At 40.2% G+C, this 19,549-nt stretch overlaps 2 protein-coding genes across 2 annotated transcripts; both read right to left on the reverse strand.

The window, feature by feature from the left end:
• Positions 1 to 2: 2 nt before the first annotated feature.
• LOC148370836 (uncharacterized) lies at positions 3 to 5,002 on the reverse strand. The gene is made up of 6 exons (XM_088328605.1): positions 4,834 to 5,002; positions 3,498 to 3,643; positions 2,080 to 2,144; positions 1,840 to 2,007; positions 148 to 252; positions 3 to 69 (listed from the first exon to the last, which is right to left on the reverse strand). Exons 1-6 carry the CDS (start codon positions 4,975 to 4,977, stop codon positions 23 to 25), a joined length of 675 nt encoding a protein of 224 aa, XP_088184731.1. The 5' UTR covers positions 4,978 to 5,002; the 3' UTR covers positions 3 to 22.
• Positions 5,003 to 11,458: 6,456 nt separating this feature from the next.
• LOC148370837 (uncharacterized) lies at positions 11,459 to 17,684 on the reverse strand. Its single transcript, XM_088328607.1, has 6 exons — positions 17,517 to 17,684; positions 16,016 to 16,161; positions 12,901 to 12,965; positions 12,655 to 12,822; positions 11,603 to 11,707; positions 11,459 to 11,527 (listed from the first exon to the last, which is right to left on the reverse strand). Exons 1-6 carry the CDS (start codon positions 17,634 to 17,636, stop codon positions 11,487 to 11,489), a joined length of 645 nt encoding a protein of 214 aa, XP_088184733.1. The 5' UTR covers positions 17,637 to 17,684; the 3' UTR covers positions 11,459 to 11,486.
• Positions 17,685 to 19,549: the final 1,865 nt, after the last annotated feature.

Genomic DNA, 19,549 nt, shown 5'->3' on the forward strand with positions numbered 1-19,549 from the left:
CATTTTCCTTTTTTATATTTTATTAAGCCCCTGTGTCAATTGTGACAATTTTGTGGCCCTCACAGGTGTCTGTGGGAGGAAATAAGAATACGTAAGCGACAGAAAGATCAGGATTGATGGATAAAATGTAATGGAAGAATCTCAAACCTTTTTTCGGGTCAATCATGTAGCTGGGTTCCCCAGTGAAGCCCAAGCAGCTGGCCTGCTTCTTGAACTGTTCCATGTCCGAATCCTTCACCGTATTTTCCTTAGCTTTAAAGAGGATAAAAAGCTTTTTCGATACAGTTTAGCTGAGGAGCAATGCCACAAGATAGCGAGACAGGACAAAATGTTTTGGGGGGAATGTAAATTACACTACTTCATACTTGTAAACCCATACGATTTTAGGTGTATTTTCCTCCTAAAAAATAGAAATGGAGCATAAGTTCATAAGGAGTAATTAAGTCAGCTTAAAGCACAGGTGTCAAACAGGCGGCCCGCGGGCCAGATCAGGCCCGCTAAGGGATTGAATCTGGCCCGCGAGACAACACTCAGAGCAGCGCAAGAGAAAAACAAGCTGCAGGTTGAAATATGTCAACTTGATGTTGCCAAAGCCAGGTGCCTCAAACAAAGACACTGTACTTGTATTTATTTCTCTCTCTCTCTCCCTCTCTATCTTTCTTTTCCACCCCTTTTCTCCCACTCTGTCTTTGTCTCTTTCACTCTCTGTGTCTCTCTTTCTCTCTCTGTGTTTTTTAACCTCTTTTGCTCTAATTTCCTTTTTTCCTTTTCTCTTTTCTCTTGTTCTCTTCATACCCTTCGTGCTTTCTTTTCTCTTTTCTCTCCTTCCGTCTTTCGATTTCTCTTTGGATTTCTTTCTTCCTCTCCCTTTCTTTTCCCCCCTCTCTTACGACTTTTTATCTTTTGTTTCTCCCTCTCGCTCTTTTTCTTTCTTTGTCCCGCCCTCTCTCCTTTTCCCTCCCTCTTTCTCTTATTTCTTTATCCCTCTTTTTCTTTCTCTTTAATCTACTAGTCCGGCCCCTGACAGAATGTTTGTTCTATCGTGTGGCCCCCGGGTTAAAATGAGTTTGACACCCCTGGCTTAAAGCTTTGGTAAGAATATATGTCATAAGTGACACAATCAAATCAAGCATCGTTTTTTTTTGCCTGAAAAGTACTATACAAATACATTGTGTTTGATTGATCCATGACAATATATTTACACTTTTTTTTACACTTTTTTTTGGAGAGGACTCCTTTCTTTTCTTTTTTTTCCCGCTTAACCAGTACACATTGTATTCCATGGGTCTACAACCCTTTTCAAGCTGAAAGCTAATTTTGTTACTAACGCAAAGGGCACCCAGTTTGATATGCATTTCTAAAAGAACAACTTTTTTATGTTATTACTATGTTGTTACTATGTTATGACCAGGTCCTTTATTGGCAGTAATGGTAGATGAACTCAGTCAATCACTGAAAAAAATTATTTTACTAGAAAATCAAAATGACCCAGCACCGGTGAGTTCTTTTCAGAAGAGGTCCACGGGCACCTTAGCCATCCTTAGGAACATTTTGGAACCTTTGGGCACCACATTAAAGACCCCTGTTGTGGTCACTCAGGGTTGACAGGTGTGCCTCACTGATTTGGACCTTAAGGTTACCCCTTTATGTTAACACTTATTTAATAACATACCAGAAGAAAAAAGTACATTTTTTGGGAAATGACTAATGTTTTTGTATGACCTGTACAATTTTTAGTCACTTAACGTTGACAGATATGCTACTTTAAACTGCAGGAACCTTTTTGTGCTTTCAGTCTCTTCAAAACGTAAAATAACATCAGGCTTTATATTTCCTCACCTAACAGGTAAAGGGCCCGGACCCTGAACTCATCGTTGACAAAGTCTTTGTCGTGGATCCCGAAGACCCCCATGAGGTCCTTGAAGTCCCGAACTGTGCTGTTGATGCTCATCACTTGACAGCCATCGCAGGTGGGAAGCAGGTGGTAGACGGAAGAGATGTTTTGCACTGAGGGCCACACAACAATAGCGTCAGGAGCGCCACAAACCACGTTGGTATTTAAAAACTTTTCGAACGGACTTTTAGCGGACGCCGCATCGCCATTAATGGAGATGTTGAGCTTGTAGCCGTAGCAGATGCCGTTCCTGGAAAACAGAAGTTGATGCAATAAAAAAGTAAGGAAGGACCTCATAAATGTGCTGTAATCTAATCTTACCTCAAGGTTATATTAAAAGGGCAGTAATTTATGTCTAAAATAACAGGTGTTATTGCATATTTTAGTTGTGTCTGTTTTTAGTTTTACTGCAGATTAAAAAGTTGGTAATGTGCAAATGTTTAAACAGAAATATTTCCACATTCTTCCTTACAAAACAGCCCAAGCTCCTTAAGGTTTGATGGTGATCGTATGTGCACAGCATTTTTCAGATCTTTCCACCAATGCTCTACAGGATTAAACTCTGAGTTTTTGCTAACACTTTTATACTGTTCGTTTTAAACCGTTCCATTGAAGAGTTTGCTTTATGTTTAGGGTCAATGTCCTTTTGAAAGCTGAACCTGTGCCCAATTTTTGGGTGTCTTGCAGAGTCTAACAGATTTTCTGCCAGACTCGCCCTGTATTTGGCTCCATCTATCTTCCTATAACCTCTGAAGATCTTCCTGGTCCCTGCTAAAGAAAGGCAACCTCAGAGCACGATTTTGCCACCACCATGTTTGATGTTAAGGATCATGTTTTCTGGGTGATGTGCAGTGTTACTCTTACGCAAAATGTAATACTTTGCATTTAGCCCAAACAGGTAAAATTTGGTTTCATCCGATCAGAGCACCTTGCTCTATATGTTATTTGTGTCCCCCATGTGACTTCTTGCATACGCTAAGTGGGCTTTTTTTTTTTGTATTTTTCAACATAGATTCTTTCTCCATAGAAGGCAGGTTTATGCAGAGTACGACTATTAGTTGTGCACTTATGCACAGATTGTCCCACCTCAGCTGTGTATGTCTGCAGGTAATCCAATGTGATCATGGGCCATTTGGTTGCTTCCCTGGTTTAGAGAGATGGTAAGGTTTTGGAAGGTATGCAGGGGTTTTATGCCCTCTCTTTTTTGATATTATTGCTTGCACAGTGATCTGGGAGATTTGTAAATGTTCTAATGTAAAATCTTCTTATATCCCATTTATGGTTTTCTCATTTCCACAACTTTATCCCAGACGTGTCTGGTGAGTTCTTTGGTCTTCCTAATTCTGTCTGTTCGCCAGTTTCTCCTTTCACAGATGTCTGAGCCTTCACGGAGTAGGTGCATTTAAACTGAAATTTAATGACATACTTGTGCACTCTGTTTCTCTTTCTTAGTCATTTAGGTCAACATTGGATCATTCAGAAGCCATTAGGGAACTTCTGGAGTCAGCCGGCTGGTTGGGAATACTTTTGCTATGCACTGTGGCCTAGCGAACAAATACAAAAAATATTGAAAAGAATGAAACATTAAAATATGTGCACTCACATCATGGTTTCCTCGTAAATAACCATGTCCTTGTCGTTGTGGGGGGCCGCGGTGGTGTTGACCCTACTGCTCCCGGTGATGTTGAGGATGACACCGAAGCTCTTGTGGTCAGTATAGCCCGAGATGAACACCCGCGAGCCGGAAAGCTATAAACAAAGCGACCGGAATCCAGCAAAGACCTCACGGAAACGCACGTTAGCATAACTACTAACAATTTCCAGCAGCAATTTGCTACGATTTACATTTTGCTGGAAAACCCGGAATCAAATCAAATCGAATTTGTTTGCAAAGCACTTTTAAGCCAATGAAATGTCACTGAAAATGCTGTATAAAAACATTCAATAAGAAAATGAAATCCCCTCCTTTCCCCCCACCCAACAACACAAAACTGCTAATACACAGACAGACACAATAAAATAAAATAAAAAAAATAAAAAAATAATAGAAGTAAATGCTATACCTAAACATAGGGGGACTATGAAATGTGTTATAGTGCAAGGGTTACGTATCAATTATTGACATTTATCATTTATCTGCAACTGAAAATGTAAGATACATATTACTGCCATTATTGCACCTTTTTGGGGGAGGGATTTGTCAGAAAAGCAAATGTATTCGTGATTTGCTCAAGGTCTAAAATTCATGTCCTGATAAATGCACATGCAAGATTAAAAATCACAAATGCAAATCATGGATATATCGGTGGCTCTGCAAAATACATTATTCACACCAGAATTATTTCTTTTGATGGTACTGGAGAAATGAAAAGTGCTGGAATTTGGCCATGAAAAAAGTGCATAAGGCCTGGTTGTTCTTGGTCTTTTGGATAGTTTGTCATTTTGCGATTGTTTACTCTGAAAGTAGCATTGTAAATTCACTGCTAAGCTTCCGTTTGCAGCTCTCTACATCATCTGAGCAGTTTGATATCTAATCAAATCATTTAATTTTAGGAGTTTTGCCTCTATGAATTGGTCATGTGTATGTGCTACTACTTTTAAAAAATTGTTCTGATTACCTTTTTATGTATCATAAATACAGGATTTAAGGTTGTTGGATAGACATTTCCCCAGATCTCTGCTCTCTGCACAACTTTTTAAATAAGGTAATATAAGTGAACAAGTCCTCTACCCAATTCGAGCTGTATAGGACCTGGTTCCCATTTTATTCAAAGAAGCAAATATATGTAACACATATTGGAAGTAGTGCAAAAATAAAAATTTCTGGCCAGCATCCAATTTGAAACGTCCAGTGACTGCCAGCCCACTTTAACCCAGTCAAAATGAATCTATGACGTTCATAACCGACACTGACACTCAGCAAGTTACTTTGGGCTCACCTGTTGACGGTCGTTGAGCGGAATCGGTGCAAGCAATGGTGCACACTCTTCAGGCGTCGGCATAGCGACAGCCACGGAGCAACATAATGCAAAAAGGACGGAGACGATAGAGGCTTCCATGGCTAAGAAAAACGTGGCAACCATTTCCCCAGTGTTGCCGTCTTTATACTTTTTTAGACCAGTCACGTGTTGTTGACCCAGGGTCTCGGGGCCTGCGCCTAACGCGTCAATCATTCATGCTGTCATCGACCTCGTCTAGGTCCAGTCCGTCCATTTGAGCTCTACAGTGCAATAAATCCAAATTCACGTGTAAAGCACTATTCTTTAACCTTTAACTCAAAGTCCTGTGGTTGTCATGCAAGGGGGTAGTTTTGACCAATATCGAGCAATCTTTGTTTTATCCCCACCAGTATTTTCTGATCGCTTTATAAATATTTGGTATGTAACCACCAATGCCAAGACCAAACCTATGCCCCTTGTTGGAATGGAAAAATCACATAAGTCAAACTCTGCTGATTCACAGCGCAACAATCACATGACTGGAAGTAAAATATTTTAGAAAAAATATTTCGATAAATAACGACACGAAAATCCATGTTACAGAGTGCCTTAGAGTTCACCTGATAACGCCGGCTTGATAAATAAGTGTTTATTTTTTCTATTTAAGTTAACATTAGCGCAAATATTTTGGAGAAAATGCAAGGCTCACAGCACTACTGTTATACAAATGAATATAAAATCAACAATTTATCATTATATATATATACATTCACAAATACTTGGGGAAGAAAGTCCAAATAAATACATAAATAAAATAAAAATGCATGCATTTTTGAATTATTTTTAGCAATTAGTTATGTTATAGTTTTATTCATGCAAAAATTTCTATTCCAGCTTGTCACTCTCACCTTTACTGCCTGGGCGCCTCTGGCGGCCGTTAAAAAAATCCATCGTTGAATAAGCCGCCGGGTTAAATGCTTGGGACAAAAGTTGCGGCTCATAGTCCAAATGTTATGGTACATTAGTGTCTACACACCCCTTTTCAAATGACATTGTTTAGTGATATTACACTATGTGATCTGTAATGACATTTTGCCCCATTCTTTTCTAAGCAAATAAAAAAATAATGTTACAAATGAGGGCAGCACGGCGGCGCAGTGGTTAGCGCTTGTGCGGCACAGTTCATGTCATGGGAACCTGTCGTGGGTTCAAATCCAGCTCCAGACTTCCTGTGCAGAGTTTGTATGTTCTCCCCGTGCTTGCGTGGGTTTCCTCCGGGCACTCCGGTTTCCTCCCACATTCCAAAAACATGCATTTCAGGTGAATTGGCCGGTCCAAATTGTCCCTAGGTGTGAATGAGCGAATGAGTTGTCTGTCCCTGTGTGCCCTGCGATTGGCTGGCAACCAGTTCAGGGTGTCCCCTGCCCACTGCCCGGAGATGGCTGGGATGGGCTCCAGCCCCCCCGCGACCCTAATGAGGATAAGCGGTACGGCTGATGAAATGAGATGTTACAAATGCGTATATCCTTCCATACGCAGGTTGCATTTGTGTTTACAATTAACTGATTACATTTAGAATCTTGTTAAATCTGCCACACTAAATTGTGGAAATTTGGAGGTCTGCCTCACCGAGATAAAAGAGTGGATGTCACTCAACTTCTTGCGCCTTAACTCTGAAAAGACCGAAACGCTAGTTATTGGTCCATCTAAATGCCGTGACTTATTCTTAAAAACTGCTGTGAACATTGACAAATGCCACATCACACAGAGTGACTCAGTTAAAAATTTAGGTGTCATATTTGACACCGATCTGTCCTTTCAAACACATGTGAAGAAAATTACTAGAACCGCTTTCTTCCATCTTCGCAACATTGCTAAAATTTGTCCTATACTGTCTCAGTCGGATGCGGAGATTATAATTCACGCGTTTGTTACCTCCCGTCTCGATTACTGTAATGCGCTACTCTCCGGTCTCCCGAAGTCCAGAATCAAGAGTCTTCAGCTGGTACAAAATGCTGCAGCGAGGCTTTTAACTAGGACAAAAAAGTCCGATCACATCACGCCGATTTTGGCTAACCTGCATTGGCTCCCTGTTATCCTAAGATGTGATTTCAAGGTTCTCTTAGTGTTAAGCAAAATCATACATGGACTTGCTCCCTTATATCTTTCATATCTGATTTCCCCCTATGTTCAGGTCCGAAGCCTTCATTCTGAGAGCGCCGGTCTTCTGGTGATCCCAAGAGCCAAGAAGTGTTCCGCTGGTTCGAGAGCGTTCTCCATCCGGGCACCGGTGCTGTGGAATGCTCTTCCTCCTGAGACCCGATCTGCAACCTCAGTGGAAATGTTTAAATCTAAGCTTAAAACTCACTTCTACTCTATAGTATATGAATAACCTATACTTTTCGTGGACAATATCTTTGTATTATTTGTGAATGCAACCTCCTTTGCTGTCTGGTAATCCTGGAAGGGGGATATCACATGTGCGGTCCCTTCTCAAAGTTTTTTCATTTTCCTCATGTTGAGGTTTTTGAGTTTTTCCTTGCCCTCATGTTGGTTCAAGATCAGGGGATGTGTCAGAATGACCAGAACAGAACAGGAAACCCCAGAGCGTTCGTTACAGTTCTTTATTTAGGGAAGCGTACAGGGCTAGCGGGAGACGCGAGGGCTGTCGGACGTCAGCAGCGAAGACGTGAAGGTAGCTTCGGAACACGTAGCCAATCGGAGTGCGGAAGTCTAGCAGGTCAAGTTTACCGGGGCTGGAGAGAAGATCGTAGCGTGGGACGGAAGCAGGTCGGATTGGAGGCAGGCAGAATCAGGTAAACAGATCAAGAGGGAACAGGTAATCAGGAGAGTCATACAGGGTACAAACGTAATCCTCGGACGAAGAGGTCTGGGCGAAGCGTGCTTAGGGCCCGGTCACACAGCCGTTTGCGGCTGAATCACGGCCAGAAATTTCTGCCTGTGAGGCGGACGCTATTGGACGCTTTGAGATCGCCATTCAGACGAGATACAGCAGTGCTTAACAAGCGGTCGGAAATTCACGCGCGGTTGGCAGCGCGAAAAAGTTTTGCGCTGCTCAATACTTTAGAGCACGGGTACACAGCCTTTTACGGGCGTATCGAGGCTGAATCACGGCCAGAAATTTCTGACCGTGAAGCAGACGCTGTTGGGCGCTGTTGGACGCTTTGAGACCCCCATATAGACGAGATACAGCAGTGATTTACTCGCGGTCGGAAATTCACACGCGGTTGGCCGCGCGAAAAAGTTTTGAGCTGCTCAAAACTTTGAGCACGTGCGGCACACGAGGTAATGACGCGGAAATGACGCGGAACGACGTGCTCTGGCCGCGGCCAGGGCGTGGTTACACATGGGTAGGACGGGAAATTTCAGCGGGTAATCGTGGGTAGAGCATGGTAATAGCATGTTCTGCGCCTGTATCGCGGTGTTATTACGTGAAATTAGCGTGTTACGCGTGTGACGGTCAAACGCCTTTTTCCGCATATATACAGCGCGATTTGCCGAGCACACGTCAGTTGTGCTCGAGACGTCAAGGGGGTGAACATGGATCCCCGTCAGCGTAGTGACCTCGTCTTAATCCATTTTTATTTCTTGACATTTCTTTTCATTTCATAACAAGATAATAAAATCAAAATGAAAAACTATTACAATGATAACATATTGGCTTCTTCGGTGCCATAGCTTGAAATCTTGATCTTCACGGGACTGTGTCTTGAGCGGTTATGATTTCTACAGCCCGGGCTTATGCCGAGATTTGCATCCCTCACTACTACAACCACTTTTACCTCGTTTTATCTCACTTTTATATCACTTTTAGGGAATGTAATGGCGAACATATAACCAAAACCACTTCGTCTTGCATTTGTTGGGAATGTAATACAACTTAAACCATTCCGTCTTTGTTTTTGTTGTGAATGTAATCGAACGGTAATGCACACCGTATATGATTTTGGGATTTTGCGTAGGAGTCGGATTTGGGCACAACACCGGCTCGGGAGCTTTTATACCCATGGTCCACACGAGAAAATGACGTGGAAATGACGCGATGAGGAAGCGGAACAATCGCCGGCGTCTGTTTTGCGGGCATACCACCGATGAACAGCGGGTTGGCCAATTTTGCGCATTTTCCATCGCGGGCAACCACGGGCAAAAAAACATTTTTTACCCGCGATACAGACGCAAACGGCTGTGTGACCGGGCCCTTAAAAAGGGAAAATAAGCCAATCAGAGGGCATCTACGTGATTGCTCTAGGTGACTTGAGTTAGCAATCACGACAGGATGGTGTAATAATAGTCTGAAAAAATAGTCTGTGTACTAACCCGTGCAGCCTTTTGAGACGCTTTGTGATTAAGGGCTATACAGATAAAAATGACTTGACTTGACTTGACTTAAATGGAAGTCTCAAACATGCTATGATTTGGCACCTTTGATTGATCTACTTTTGCTAATTAAAATATTGTCCAAAAAAGTCATTATTATAAAAATAATTCAATTTGGTATAAGTGTAGACGTTGGCTTGTATGGAGCACATAAATTATGGGTGTGAAGACTCCTTGACAACATGAATTGCACCCTTAGGCATCAGTAATCCGGAAGGAGCCGAAGGACCTTCTGGCCTTAAAATGATCAAAAGTGAAGGCTTAAATTTGCTACCTAAAATGTAATATTTGTTCCTTAAAATTGCATCCATTTGTTTCCAACTGCCTTTATTTTCTACAGTGGAATTTTCATTGATTGCACTGCTTCTACTACATGTGGAAGTTGTTTTGCTGAACTACTGTTGTTGCAACGTCTAATCATTAGATGTAGTGCAGTGGTTAGCACATTTGCCTAACACGCGAAAGATCCTCGGTTTGATAACGGGTGGAAACATATGTTGGCGTGGAGAAGGATGGATGCCACCAGGTAATAGTTGCCCAAAAGACACCACAGGAAATGGTGCCCCTACAACTCTAGAGGTTAAGGAATCCAAACAACTATTTATGCATAATTGTATTTATATATTTCTTTCCATTTATTTGTGTTTAACTTATTTTGTTATTTTGTCTTTAGCGTTTATTCAGTCGTTTTTCTTCGGGCAGTTTTGGTCTACCATGCAGCAGTATATTAGTTATTTAGTCTAAGGTATTAATGATCAAAGTAATAAACGAATAAGTGAATGCCAGGCATAAAATAATAATTCAAAATTTAAATATGAATCAATGGAAATAAAGTAAAAATAAAAAAAATGAAAACAAAAACACTCAAAATATCTATCCATCCATCCCTTATCTCAGGGGTCGGGAACCTATGGCTCGCGAGCCATATATGGCTCTTTCTATGAGTATCTGTGGCTCAGAGACCAATTTGATTGCATGCAAAATGTCTCCATCTTGTTCAAAACCGGAATAGTTTATCCTATTCAGGTACACGTAAAGCCAAACCAAAGCAAGATGCGAGGGAAACACTTCGCAGTATATATAGGGCACGTTTTTCACTACAATTTACAGTCGAGGTGTCACACAAAAAAAGGGGGAAAAAAACTCGTTTTGGCTGTACAACGCTAAAGAATCCTTTATTTAAAAGTTCACTATATAATCTGTGTTCAGTGTTCAGATACTTTATGATGAATCCACAGAACTGTAAATACGCCAAAACACCGGAAGAGAACTTAGTCATTTGATTGGGTGAGTGGGAGGGATGGGTGGAGCTATGCAAAAAGTACAAGCATTCCCTCCCATCTCTCGCCAAAGGTAAGCACATAAGGCTCCCTATTCTCAGAATGTTGTGACGTTTTTACAAAATAAATGCTTGCATCTGGTTTTGAAACCAATATGTATGAAAAAAAGGGTCAAAAGGAGTTTAACCGATCTTGAGTAATTGCAAGAAAGAGACAAGTTTAAAGTGGTCTGTTTGTTGAATTTCGGACAGGGGCTCTGGCATTATTCTCTTTTCATAATTTTTATCAAATCATCAAAAATAAATGTGCTGAAGACTAAGCTTTTGTCTGGGGCGCCGGTTTAGCAATTTAGTAAATTTGTCTCATAATATATGGTGTGGCTCTTTCCCAAAATAAAATTAGTATTTTTTGCTTTTATGGCTCTTTGAGTCAAAAAGGTTCCGGACCCCTGCCTTATCTGCACCACTTATCCTCAGTAGGGTCGCCGGAGTGCTGGAGCTATCTTCAGGCAGTGGACAGGGGACACTCTGAACTGGTTGCCGGCCAGTCGCAGGGCACAAGGAGACAAACAACTCACTTGCTCATTCACACCTAGGCACAATTTGGACCGTCGAATTAACCTGACATGGAATGTGGGATGAAACTGGGGTGCCCGGAGGAAACCCACACAAGCACTGGGAGAATATACAAACTCCCCACAGGAAGCCTGGTAGCTGGGTTTGAACCCATGACAAGAGAACTGTGCCGGGGACATTCTAACCACTTAGCTGCCGTGCCCCCTGGTATTTATTATGTTTTCGTTTTTTCTATTAATCAGTATACTTACTCATTTGTGGTGTTTTATTCATAATTTTTGGTCTCCACTGTCCAGCAGATGGTACAGGAAGCGTCATATTTTCACCAAATCATCTGTGCTAATGCGAACGAATGAAGCAGACAAACACAAGTTGCTTTTTGTTTCCTTTAATAAGCACTTCAGTTAATCATGACAACTTTGTGGCCGTCACAGAAGTCCGCTGTAGGAAATGGAAAAATAAGTAAGCAACAGAAAGAAATTTATAGGACAAGTTGTGATTGGACGAATCTTAAACCTTTTTTGGGGTCAAGCATGAAGCTGGGTTCTCCGGTGAATCCCAAGCAGCTGGCTTGCTTCTTGAATTGCTCAAGGTCGGAATCCTTCACAGAGTTTCCATCCGCTGCGGAAGGACAATTACAGTAATCCGCAATACATTATCCCCAATCGCTGTTCTGTCCACCAAAATGTGAACTGCACTTGTACAGTCTCGATCCCTTATCCCCAATCGACTATTGGTGTGAGGACCTACAGAAGGAACTTTTGTCCGGGAGCCGTGTCGTTCTGGCCCGCCTTAAACGAAATACATGGTTGTGGCCGCGATCCATTATTCTTGGTCAACTATTACTGAAAGCATGGGTGAGAAATTGCTTTTTTTGGTTCAGGCCTCTGAAGCAGCGATTGTGTCCCGTCAAAAATGAACTGCACGGTTTTGGCGGAGTTCTATTGTTTAGGATCACATATTGGTGCGTGGGGGGACCGGCAGAGCACAATTTTGTCTTGCCCGGTCTCTTTTTTTTTGCCGTTGTTATCCATTATCTTGCGACGAGTGGGAACTGGCAGAAGGCACTTTTGTTGGGAGGAGTATTGTTTTGGCGTGCAAAAAACAAAAACACACTGTTTTGGCTGCAACCCATTATCCTTGGTTGCTGAGAGCGGCGTTTATAGAGCCACTGAAGTTAAAAATTAACTTCACTGATTTGGCCACAAACCATTCCCCCAGCCAACTATTGCTGAGAGCAGGGGCAGAGAGTGCAAATTTGTGTCTTGCGTGATGACACGATTTTTCTGTTCTTTCAACCTAAAATGGTCGTGATCCATCATCCTCGGTCGACTATTGCTGAGAGCGGTGGCTAGCAGAGCGCTTGTTAAAAAGAGGGAGGTTGAGAGGATACTTTTCAGATTTTTGCATATTGCAGGGGGTTCTGGTTGACATGAACTGGGATAAATGTGGGATAACTACTTTTTTGGGTTTGGAATTACAAAAAGATGCCACAAGAAGGCGGCAGACGGGCTACAACTCGCTTTGGGTTTTTTTTTTGTTCCCTGTTACGGTTTTTTTCCCCTTACCAAACAGGTAGATAGAGCGGGCGTGGATCTCGTCGTCGACAATGTCGTCGCTGTGGATGCCGAAGTTGCCTAGGAGATTCTTCAGATGGTGAGCGGTGCTGTTTATGCTCCATACTTGGTAGTGCTCGCCCGCCCTCAGAAGGTGGTAGTCAGATGTGATGTTTTGCACTAAGTGCCACAAACGAAAACGTCTCCATCACACAGCAAAAAGACCACTCTGTTATTTAAAAATAGAAATTGGCTGACTCATGGCGTGCGCCTCATTGCCGTTGATGGAGATGTTGACTTGGGCGCCATAGCACATGCCATTCCTGGAAAACCAAATGTGTACAATACACATAATTTATTTGCCTTTTAAAACACAAGCTATTATTTACCTAAAAGAGTCGCCATTTCGTAGTTTGTGTCATTAGTGCAGCCTCTGTCAGCTCGTTTATGATGCGTGTGCAAGTATGTGCATTTGTTAGAAGCACTCAAAAAACTTTTTTTCTCATCTTTCTTAGGGTTTGGCATTTTCTTACTTTAACTGTTTTCATGTTTCACTAACAAATAGACACATAAAAAAATCCTGGGCCGATCATTAAGTCGCTCTACAGCACTATCCCCAACCCCCATTCCTCATACTTAATGTATTCTGCCCCAAGCTTATCTAAAAGTAAGATGAAAGCAGGTCGGCAAGGTTGGAAATAAAACATAAGGGGCTCTTTGAACTCAGTTCAGCATTGTTAACACACAGTTAATAGAGAAAATATTTCACTTTTTTAAGGACACCTCAAAAGATGCACCGCAACTTTAACGTCTAAACAACCTCAAATAGATAATCAAAATAACATAATTCTATTTAGTTTTAAGAAATTAATATCTATGTGCTAGGTTTTTATTTTAAAGTCTAAACAACCCCAAAAAATGAATAGATTAATTAATTGAATGATTTTATTTGATTCAATTAATGTTCATTATTTCATCTATTTAACAATCATAAGCCAAGTTTATTTTTATGTCTAAATAACCCAAAATACAATGAACGAGTCTGATGAATCAGTCAGTGTGTTTTCCGCACTATAAAGTGCGCTCGAACACCCACCCCATTGGGCCGGAAATTTGAAAGCTCACCTTATAATCCCGTGCGCCTTGCATAACGGAAAGTGCAGTGGATACAAATGAAAATTAACAGTTGAAATGAACTTAAAGTGCATATGATAACTGTTCTGTCTTTGAGAAATACATAGAGTGGTCTCTAAGTGCCCTCTTGTGGTTTACATGTTAGTTATTTGTCGCTTAAAGGAAACAAAGGAGAAGCGCAAAACTTGGACAGACGCTTAGTACCATTAGAAAAATCCACTTCCATTGACTGAACTGGGGGAAAAGAACAGACATTACATAACACACCTATGCAATGCCAACGTGTTTTACAAAAGTACATACTCTTGTCTGCATTGTTGTTAAATGATACTTCATTAGGTAACTGTTCTGCCTTTGAAAACCAAATAGAGTGGTCTTCGAGTGCCGTCTTGTGGTTAACATGTTAATTGTTTGTTGTTAAAATTCTTATGGTGAAACAAAATATCATAATGTTAATTCGTGTTCTATGGAATGAAGTACTATTTGTTTTTTAATTCTTTTTATGCAAATCTAACACTTAGCGTAGTTTGAATTCCATTCGCTTTAAAGTCTTGTATGAAAACTATTTCTGGGAATGCTTCTTACAATCTGGTGCACCTATAGTGCGTAAAATACTGTAATGAATTAATGTCTCAATAAGAGCAGGCGCTATATTTTTGCGTAGAAACCTAAGTACCGTATTTTCCGCACTATATGGCGCACCATGTTATAAGGCGCACCTTCAATGAATGATATATTTTAAAACTTATGCCATACATAAGACGCACCCCATTATAAGGCGCTATAAGTGCATGCTGGTTTAAGATCAGGTAATTGTGCAATTTTGTAATTGTAATCCTGTGCAGTCCTTCGAGACATTTTTGGGATTAAGGGCTATTTACGGTAAATAAATGTGACGACTTGACTACAGTAGAGAATGTAGTTACTTTATGCAACCTCTAGATGTTGCCACGCTCAAGGGAATGTCAACAAAATATTCAAAAAGGTCAAACTTTATTAACAAACAAGCTTTCCACAACTCCATTCACTCCCAAAATAAATAAACAGCCGTTTTATTATTTTCTCTGAGGTAAAGCATTTTCGTGACACATCTTTGAACAACATCGACATATCATTTTATTTTTTGTCCATTTAGTCAACACGCAAAGAAAAAAACGTCTGATACTGTTATTTTAAATGAAACGTTAGTGCAATCGCAATAAAGTGACACTCGTAATGTGCAAAAACAACGAGTGCAAAGCAATAACATAATAACTGTAAAATGTAAAACGTAAACACACAAAAGAAAAACAAAGATCACTCTATAAGCTCCTCATCGACGAATCCCTCGAATTCTTCTTCTGCTGTGTTCGAATTGACCATATCTCAGTGAATGGGCCATCCAACACGTCCGGTGTTTTTGTGCCAGCGCTGTTGCCTTCATACGTATAGTTATCGTACTGACACTTCTGCTTGCCGCTCTTTGTTGAACAACCCACTGTTCAAGTGTCTCCTCTAACTCTGGCCATCTTGCTTTATTGCCACGGAAACTTTGTTGAGTTTTCCTTACTTGGCGGAGCTTATCTTCATCCTTTCTCCACTTCCGTACCATCGATTCATTTAAGTTTAACTCTCTCGCTGCCGCTCTATTGCCGTGTTGTGCTGCGTGACTGATCGCTTTGAGTTTAAACTCGGCGTTGTACGCGTGTCTCTTAACAGGAGCCATTTTTTATACAAATGCACGTATGAAAGAGAATCTCGCTCTCTCTCTCTCTCTCGCTCTCTCTCTCTCTCTCAAACGTGACATTCTGAATAATTCTGCGTTTGTTTAAGGTAAATTGTGCTTTACATCTTCACCAGTCATAACCCTGGATTCAGACAAATACTGTATTTGTTGAATATGAATTAAGCAGTTTAATGGGGTAGCCATTTTGCCACTTAGTAAACAAATACAACACGAGCCCCGGCAACTACCAATCGTTTAATATTTCCCAGTATGCACAGCGCGAAAAATGGAGTCGGCGGCTGTTTCTCGTAGTTGCGAGACCTTGCGAATTTAATATTGAGCCATATATAAGGCGCACTGTGTTATAAGGCGCATGGTCAGCTTTTGAAAAAAAATAAGACTTTTAGGTGCGCCTTATAGTGCGGAAAATACGGTAACAGCAGTGGTCTTCAGAATGATTTTTAGCAGAAAACATTTAATTTAACCACATTTTTAAATATTAAAATACAGAAAGATCATTTGATGATCACTTACATCATCATTTCCTCATAGACAAAGAGATCTTTGTCATTGTGAGCTGCGGCGCTTGTGTTGAGTTGAGTGCTGTTGGTTATTTTGAGGATAGCGGCGAAAGCTTTGTGGTCCGTGTAGCCAGAAATGAACGTCCGATGGCCCAAAAGCTGTAAAGACAGCCACCGGAATTCAGCAAAAACATCACAGAAACCAAGGTCTTAACATTTTGTGGTAGTTTCAATTTACTACTCATACATCATTAATTAAAACTGTGAATTTAAAAATGTTTTTCCAGATTTATTTAAAAATACAAAGGTTGCCCTTTGCCACAGATTTTTTTAATCCATCCATCCATTATCTGCACGGCTTATCCTCACTAGGATCACGGAGCTGCTGAAACCCATCCCAGCTGTCCTCGGGCAGTGGGCAGGAGACACCCTGAACTGGTTGCCAGCCAGTCACAGGGCACACATACTCGCCCATTCACAACTAGGGACAATTTGAACCGGCTAATTAACCTGACATGCATGTTTTCCGGATGTGGAAGACACCAGAGTGCCCTGTAGAAACCCACGCAAGCACGGGGAGAACATGCAAACTCCGCACAGGAAGGCCAGTAGCTGGATTTCATCCCATGACCTCCGAACCATGCCGCGGACGCGCCAACCACTCAATCACCGTGCCGCCCATTTAAGTGGTAGACTCTTTAACCCTACTTAGTTAGATTTCATTGATTGGTCCCCTTAGAGAAATTCTCTTTCACTGGCTGTAACGGGAGAAAACAACAGACATTACATTACATGATAATAAACAAACAAACAAACATATATGTCAATGGGACAGTGAGGGCAGACTGATTGGATAGATCAGTGGGGTTTGTTTTTTAGAAGGGTGATGGCAGAAGGGATCAAGCTTTTCCGAAGGCGGGCCCTCCATTTTCTTATTGTCCTGCATCCTTAACCTTTTTGTCCTACTAACAATAATTAACCTGGTAATAACACAATAAGTTGTGTTTTTAGAAATGCATATCAAACCCTCTGACAAAAAGTAGCTCTGAGCTCAAAAAGGTTGGTGACCTCTGTTCCAATGTTTCAGAGTTCCCACTTTTAGGTTGTGAAGGGCCTGCTTTACATTTTCATTATTCAAAGAACAAACTACTGTATATTACAAATATGTACATGGGCATAGTGTGAGAAGAGAAAAGTTTTTTTCCCTAATCTAATTAGACACATTACATACTTACCAACACTACTTTTTTATGTGTTTGGCATTGTAGCAAACTGCTACAAAGATCGAATTCCATTTCTGTTTTGGTAAACGATTGCAACTATAAACAAGCACATGATGTTTTTTCACATGTATTCTGCAGTGTTTTGAGCTTAAAATAGATCTGCATAACATCTACTAGTTTTAAATGTCAAAAGCTTGACATGTACGACACAGATTTACTGCCAGCCCGGTCAAAATGATTCTATGACGTTTATAACCGTCACTGGCACTCAACGAATGACTTTGGGCTCACCTCTTGGCGGTTGTTGAGCGGGAGTGGTGCAAGCAAAGGAGCACACTCTTCGGGCGTGGGCATGGTGACGACCACGGAGCATCCCAGCGCAAAGAGAACAGAAAGAAAAGCAGCATCCATGGCGAGCGAAGATGTGGCGACCCCTTCATCAAATTTCAGTTTTTATACTTTTGCGGCCAATCACGTGTTGTTGACCCAAAGTTACGTGTCCTTTGCGTTGATTATTTACGCTGTCATCGACCTCTTTTGGGTCCGGTCCGTCCATTTAAGCCCTCTGTCGCAATAAATCAAGATATCACATGTAAAACACGTTTTTTTGCATTGACTTGTACCTCAAAGTGGTTACGATATAAAAACGACATATAATCGAACTCTCATACTTCTTCCCCAACATCATCAAAGGTTTTGCATGCTAGGTTAAACATGTGACCACAAAAAAAAGAGTTAAAAAATAAAATAAATAGAAAACACAGGGGAAATGTTCCTGAGTGTGCTAGGGTTCATCTGATAAAGCAGGCTTGATAAATAGTAAGTGATTGTCTTCTTTCATAGACATTAGCGTAAATAGTTTAAAGAGAATGTGGAGCTGGCAGTACTGATAGCTGAAGGCTCACACAAACTGATTACTAATAAATAAATACCATTTCAAGAAGGAAACAGGAAAAATATTGAAATTGAAAAAAGCTGATACAAGAATTTCATTTAGGGATAATATGCGAATAAATAACATAAAATCAATCATCTAAAAATTTATATTCATACATATCTTTATAGATACATGTAAAAAAGTATAATATCTATAAAACTATAAAAACAAATCGAGGAATCAAAAATAAACATATCAATTCAATTAAATAAAAACAAAAATACGCACCTGTTTATTTTGTATTTGTTTATACTTGTTTATATACAATATATTCCATTTATTTGTATTGAATTTTATAATGATATTGTTTTATCTTTCATGTATTAACTTTTTGGGGGGCTGGTCCTTTTCACATTCCTTTAGTGTTTAAATGTCTGAATGGGCTTCTTAAGGCCAAAAAATAAGATCCAATGAGTAAACTAATTAGTGAAGGCTAAAAGTAAATTAATAAATCAGAAATTACATATGATAAATGTGAAAAAATATGTAATTACATGTATGAATAAAAACATCGAAATAGAAAAATATAAATCAGTAAAATATCAATCATTAACAATGTGATACTCAACATTTCGGAACAAATTCTTTTTTCCCAAATAATAAAACCAACAGCGACCAGATGATGAAGTCAGATCAGGAGGACTCTCCTGCTACTGGTAACAATGGAAAGCAGTATTCTCTGTTTAATGTGGGGGAGCAAACCTCTACCCAAAAAATTGTTCTGGAGAGTAATAAGCACCACCATGCTGTACTTGCCCAAGATTGCGCTACAACCCTAGCGGTAATGGATCAGTGAACTGCGAAATATAAACGCCTGATTATTATGAACTGTTTTATTCAAAAGTTGTTTTTTTTAATTGGTTTATTTAAGTGTCCAGCAGGTGGTTGTTGCTAACGTCACATTTTCTTCAAAACCTTTGATTTGTTATTTTTCTATTGGTATGCATGCACGTAAATACTTTTAGATTGTTAGTATTATATTTGTTACTTTGTATATCTATTTTTGTTTCTGCTCTTATTCTTCCTCATGTTGAAGTTTTTGAGTTTTTCCTTGCCCTCATGTTGGCCCCAGATCAGGGGATGGTGTAATTATAGTCTGAAAAAATAGTCTGTGTAATAACCTGTGAAGCCCTTTGAGACTCTTAGTAATTAAGGGCTATACAAATAAAGATGACTTGACTTGACTCAATTGTAATTTTTTCTTTATTTCCTAAAAAAAACATCTTGTTTTTTATTTTCTATTATTTTCCATAATATATTTACACAGTTTTTTATATTTATTATTATATTTTAATCATCCACAGTGTTTATCAGTTTGTTTGAGTGTCCAGCAGAAGGTGTTTAGTGTCACATTTTCTTCAAACCATTCAACCTGTTGCTAAAAAGA

Source organism: Urocampus carinirostris, chromosome 2, assembly GCF_059441175.1.
Source record: "Urocampus carinirostris isolate Australia breed hairy pipefish chromosome 2, RoL_Ucar_1.0, whole genome shotgun sequence".
Taxonomy (NCBI): Eukaryota; Metazoa; Chordata; class Actinopteri; order Syngnathiformes; family Syngnathidae; genus Urocampus; species Urocampus carinirostris.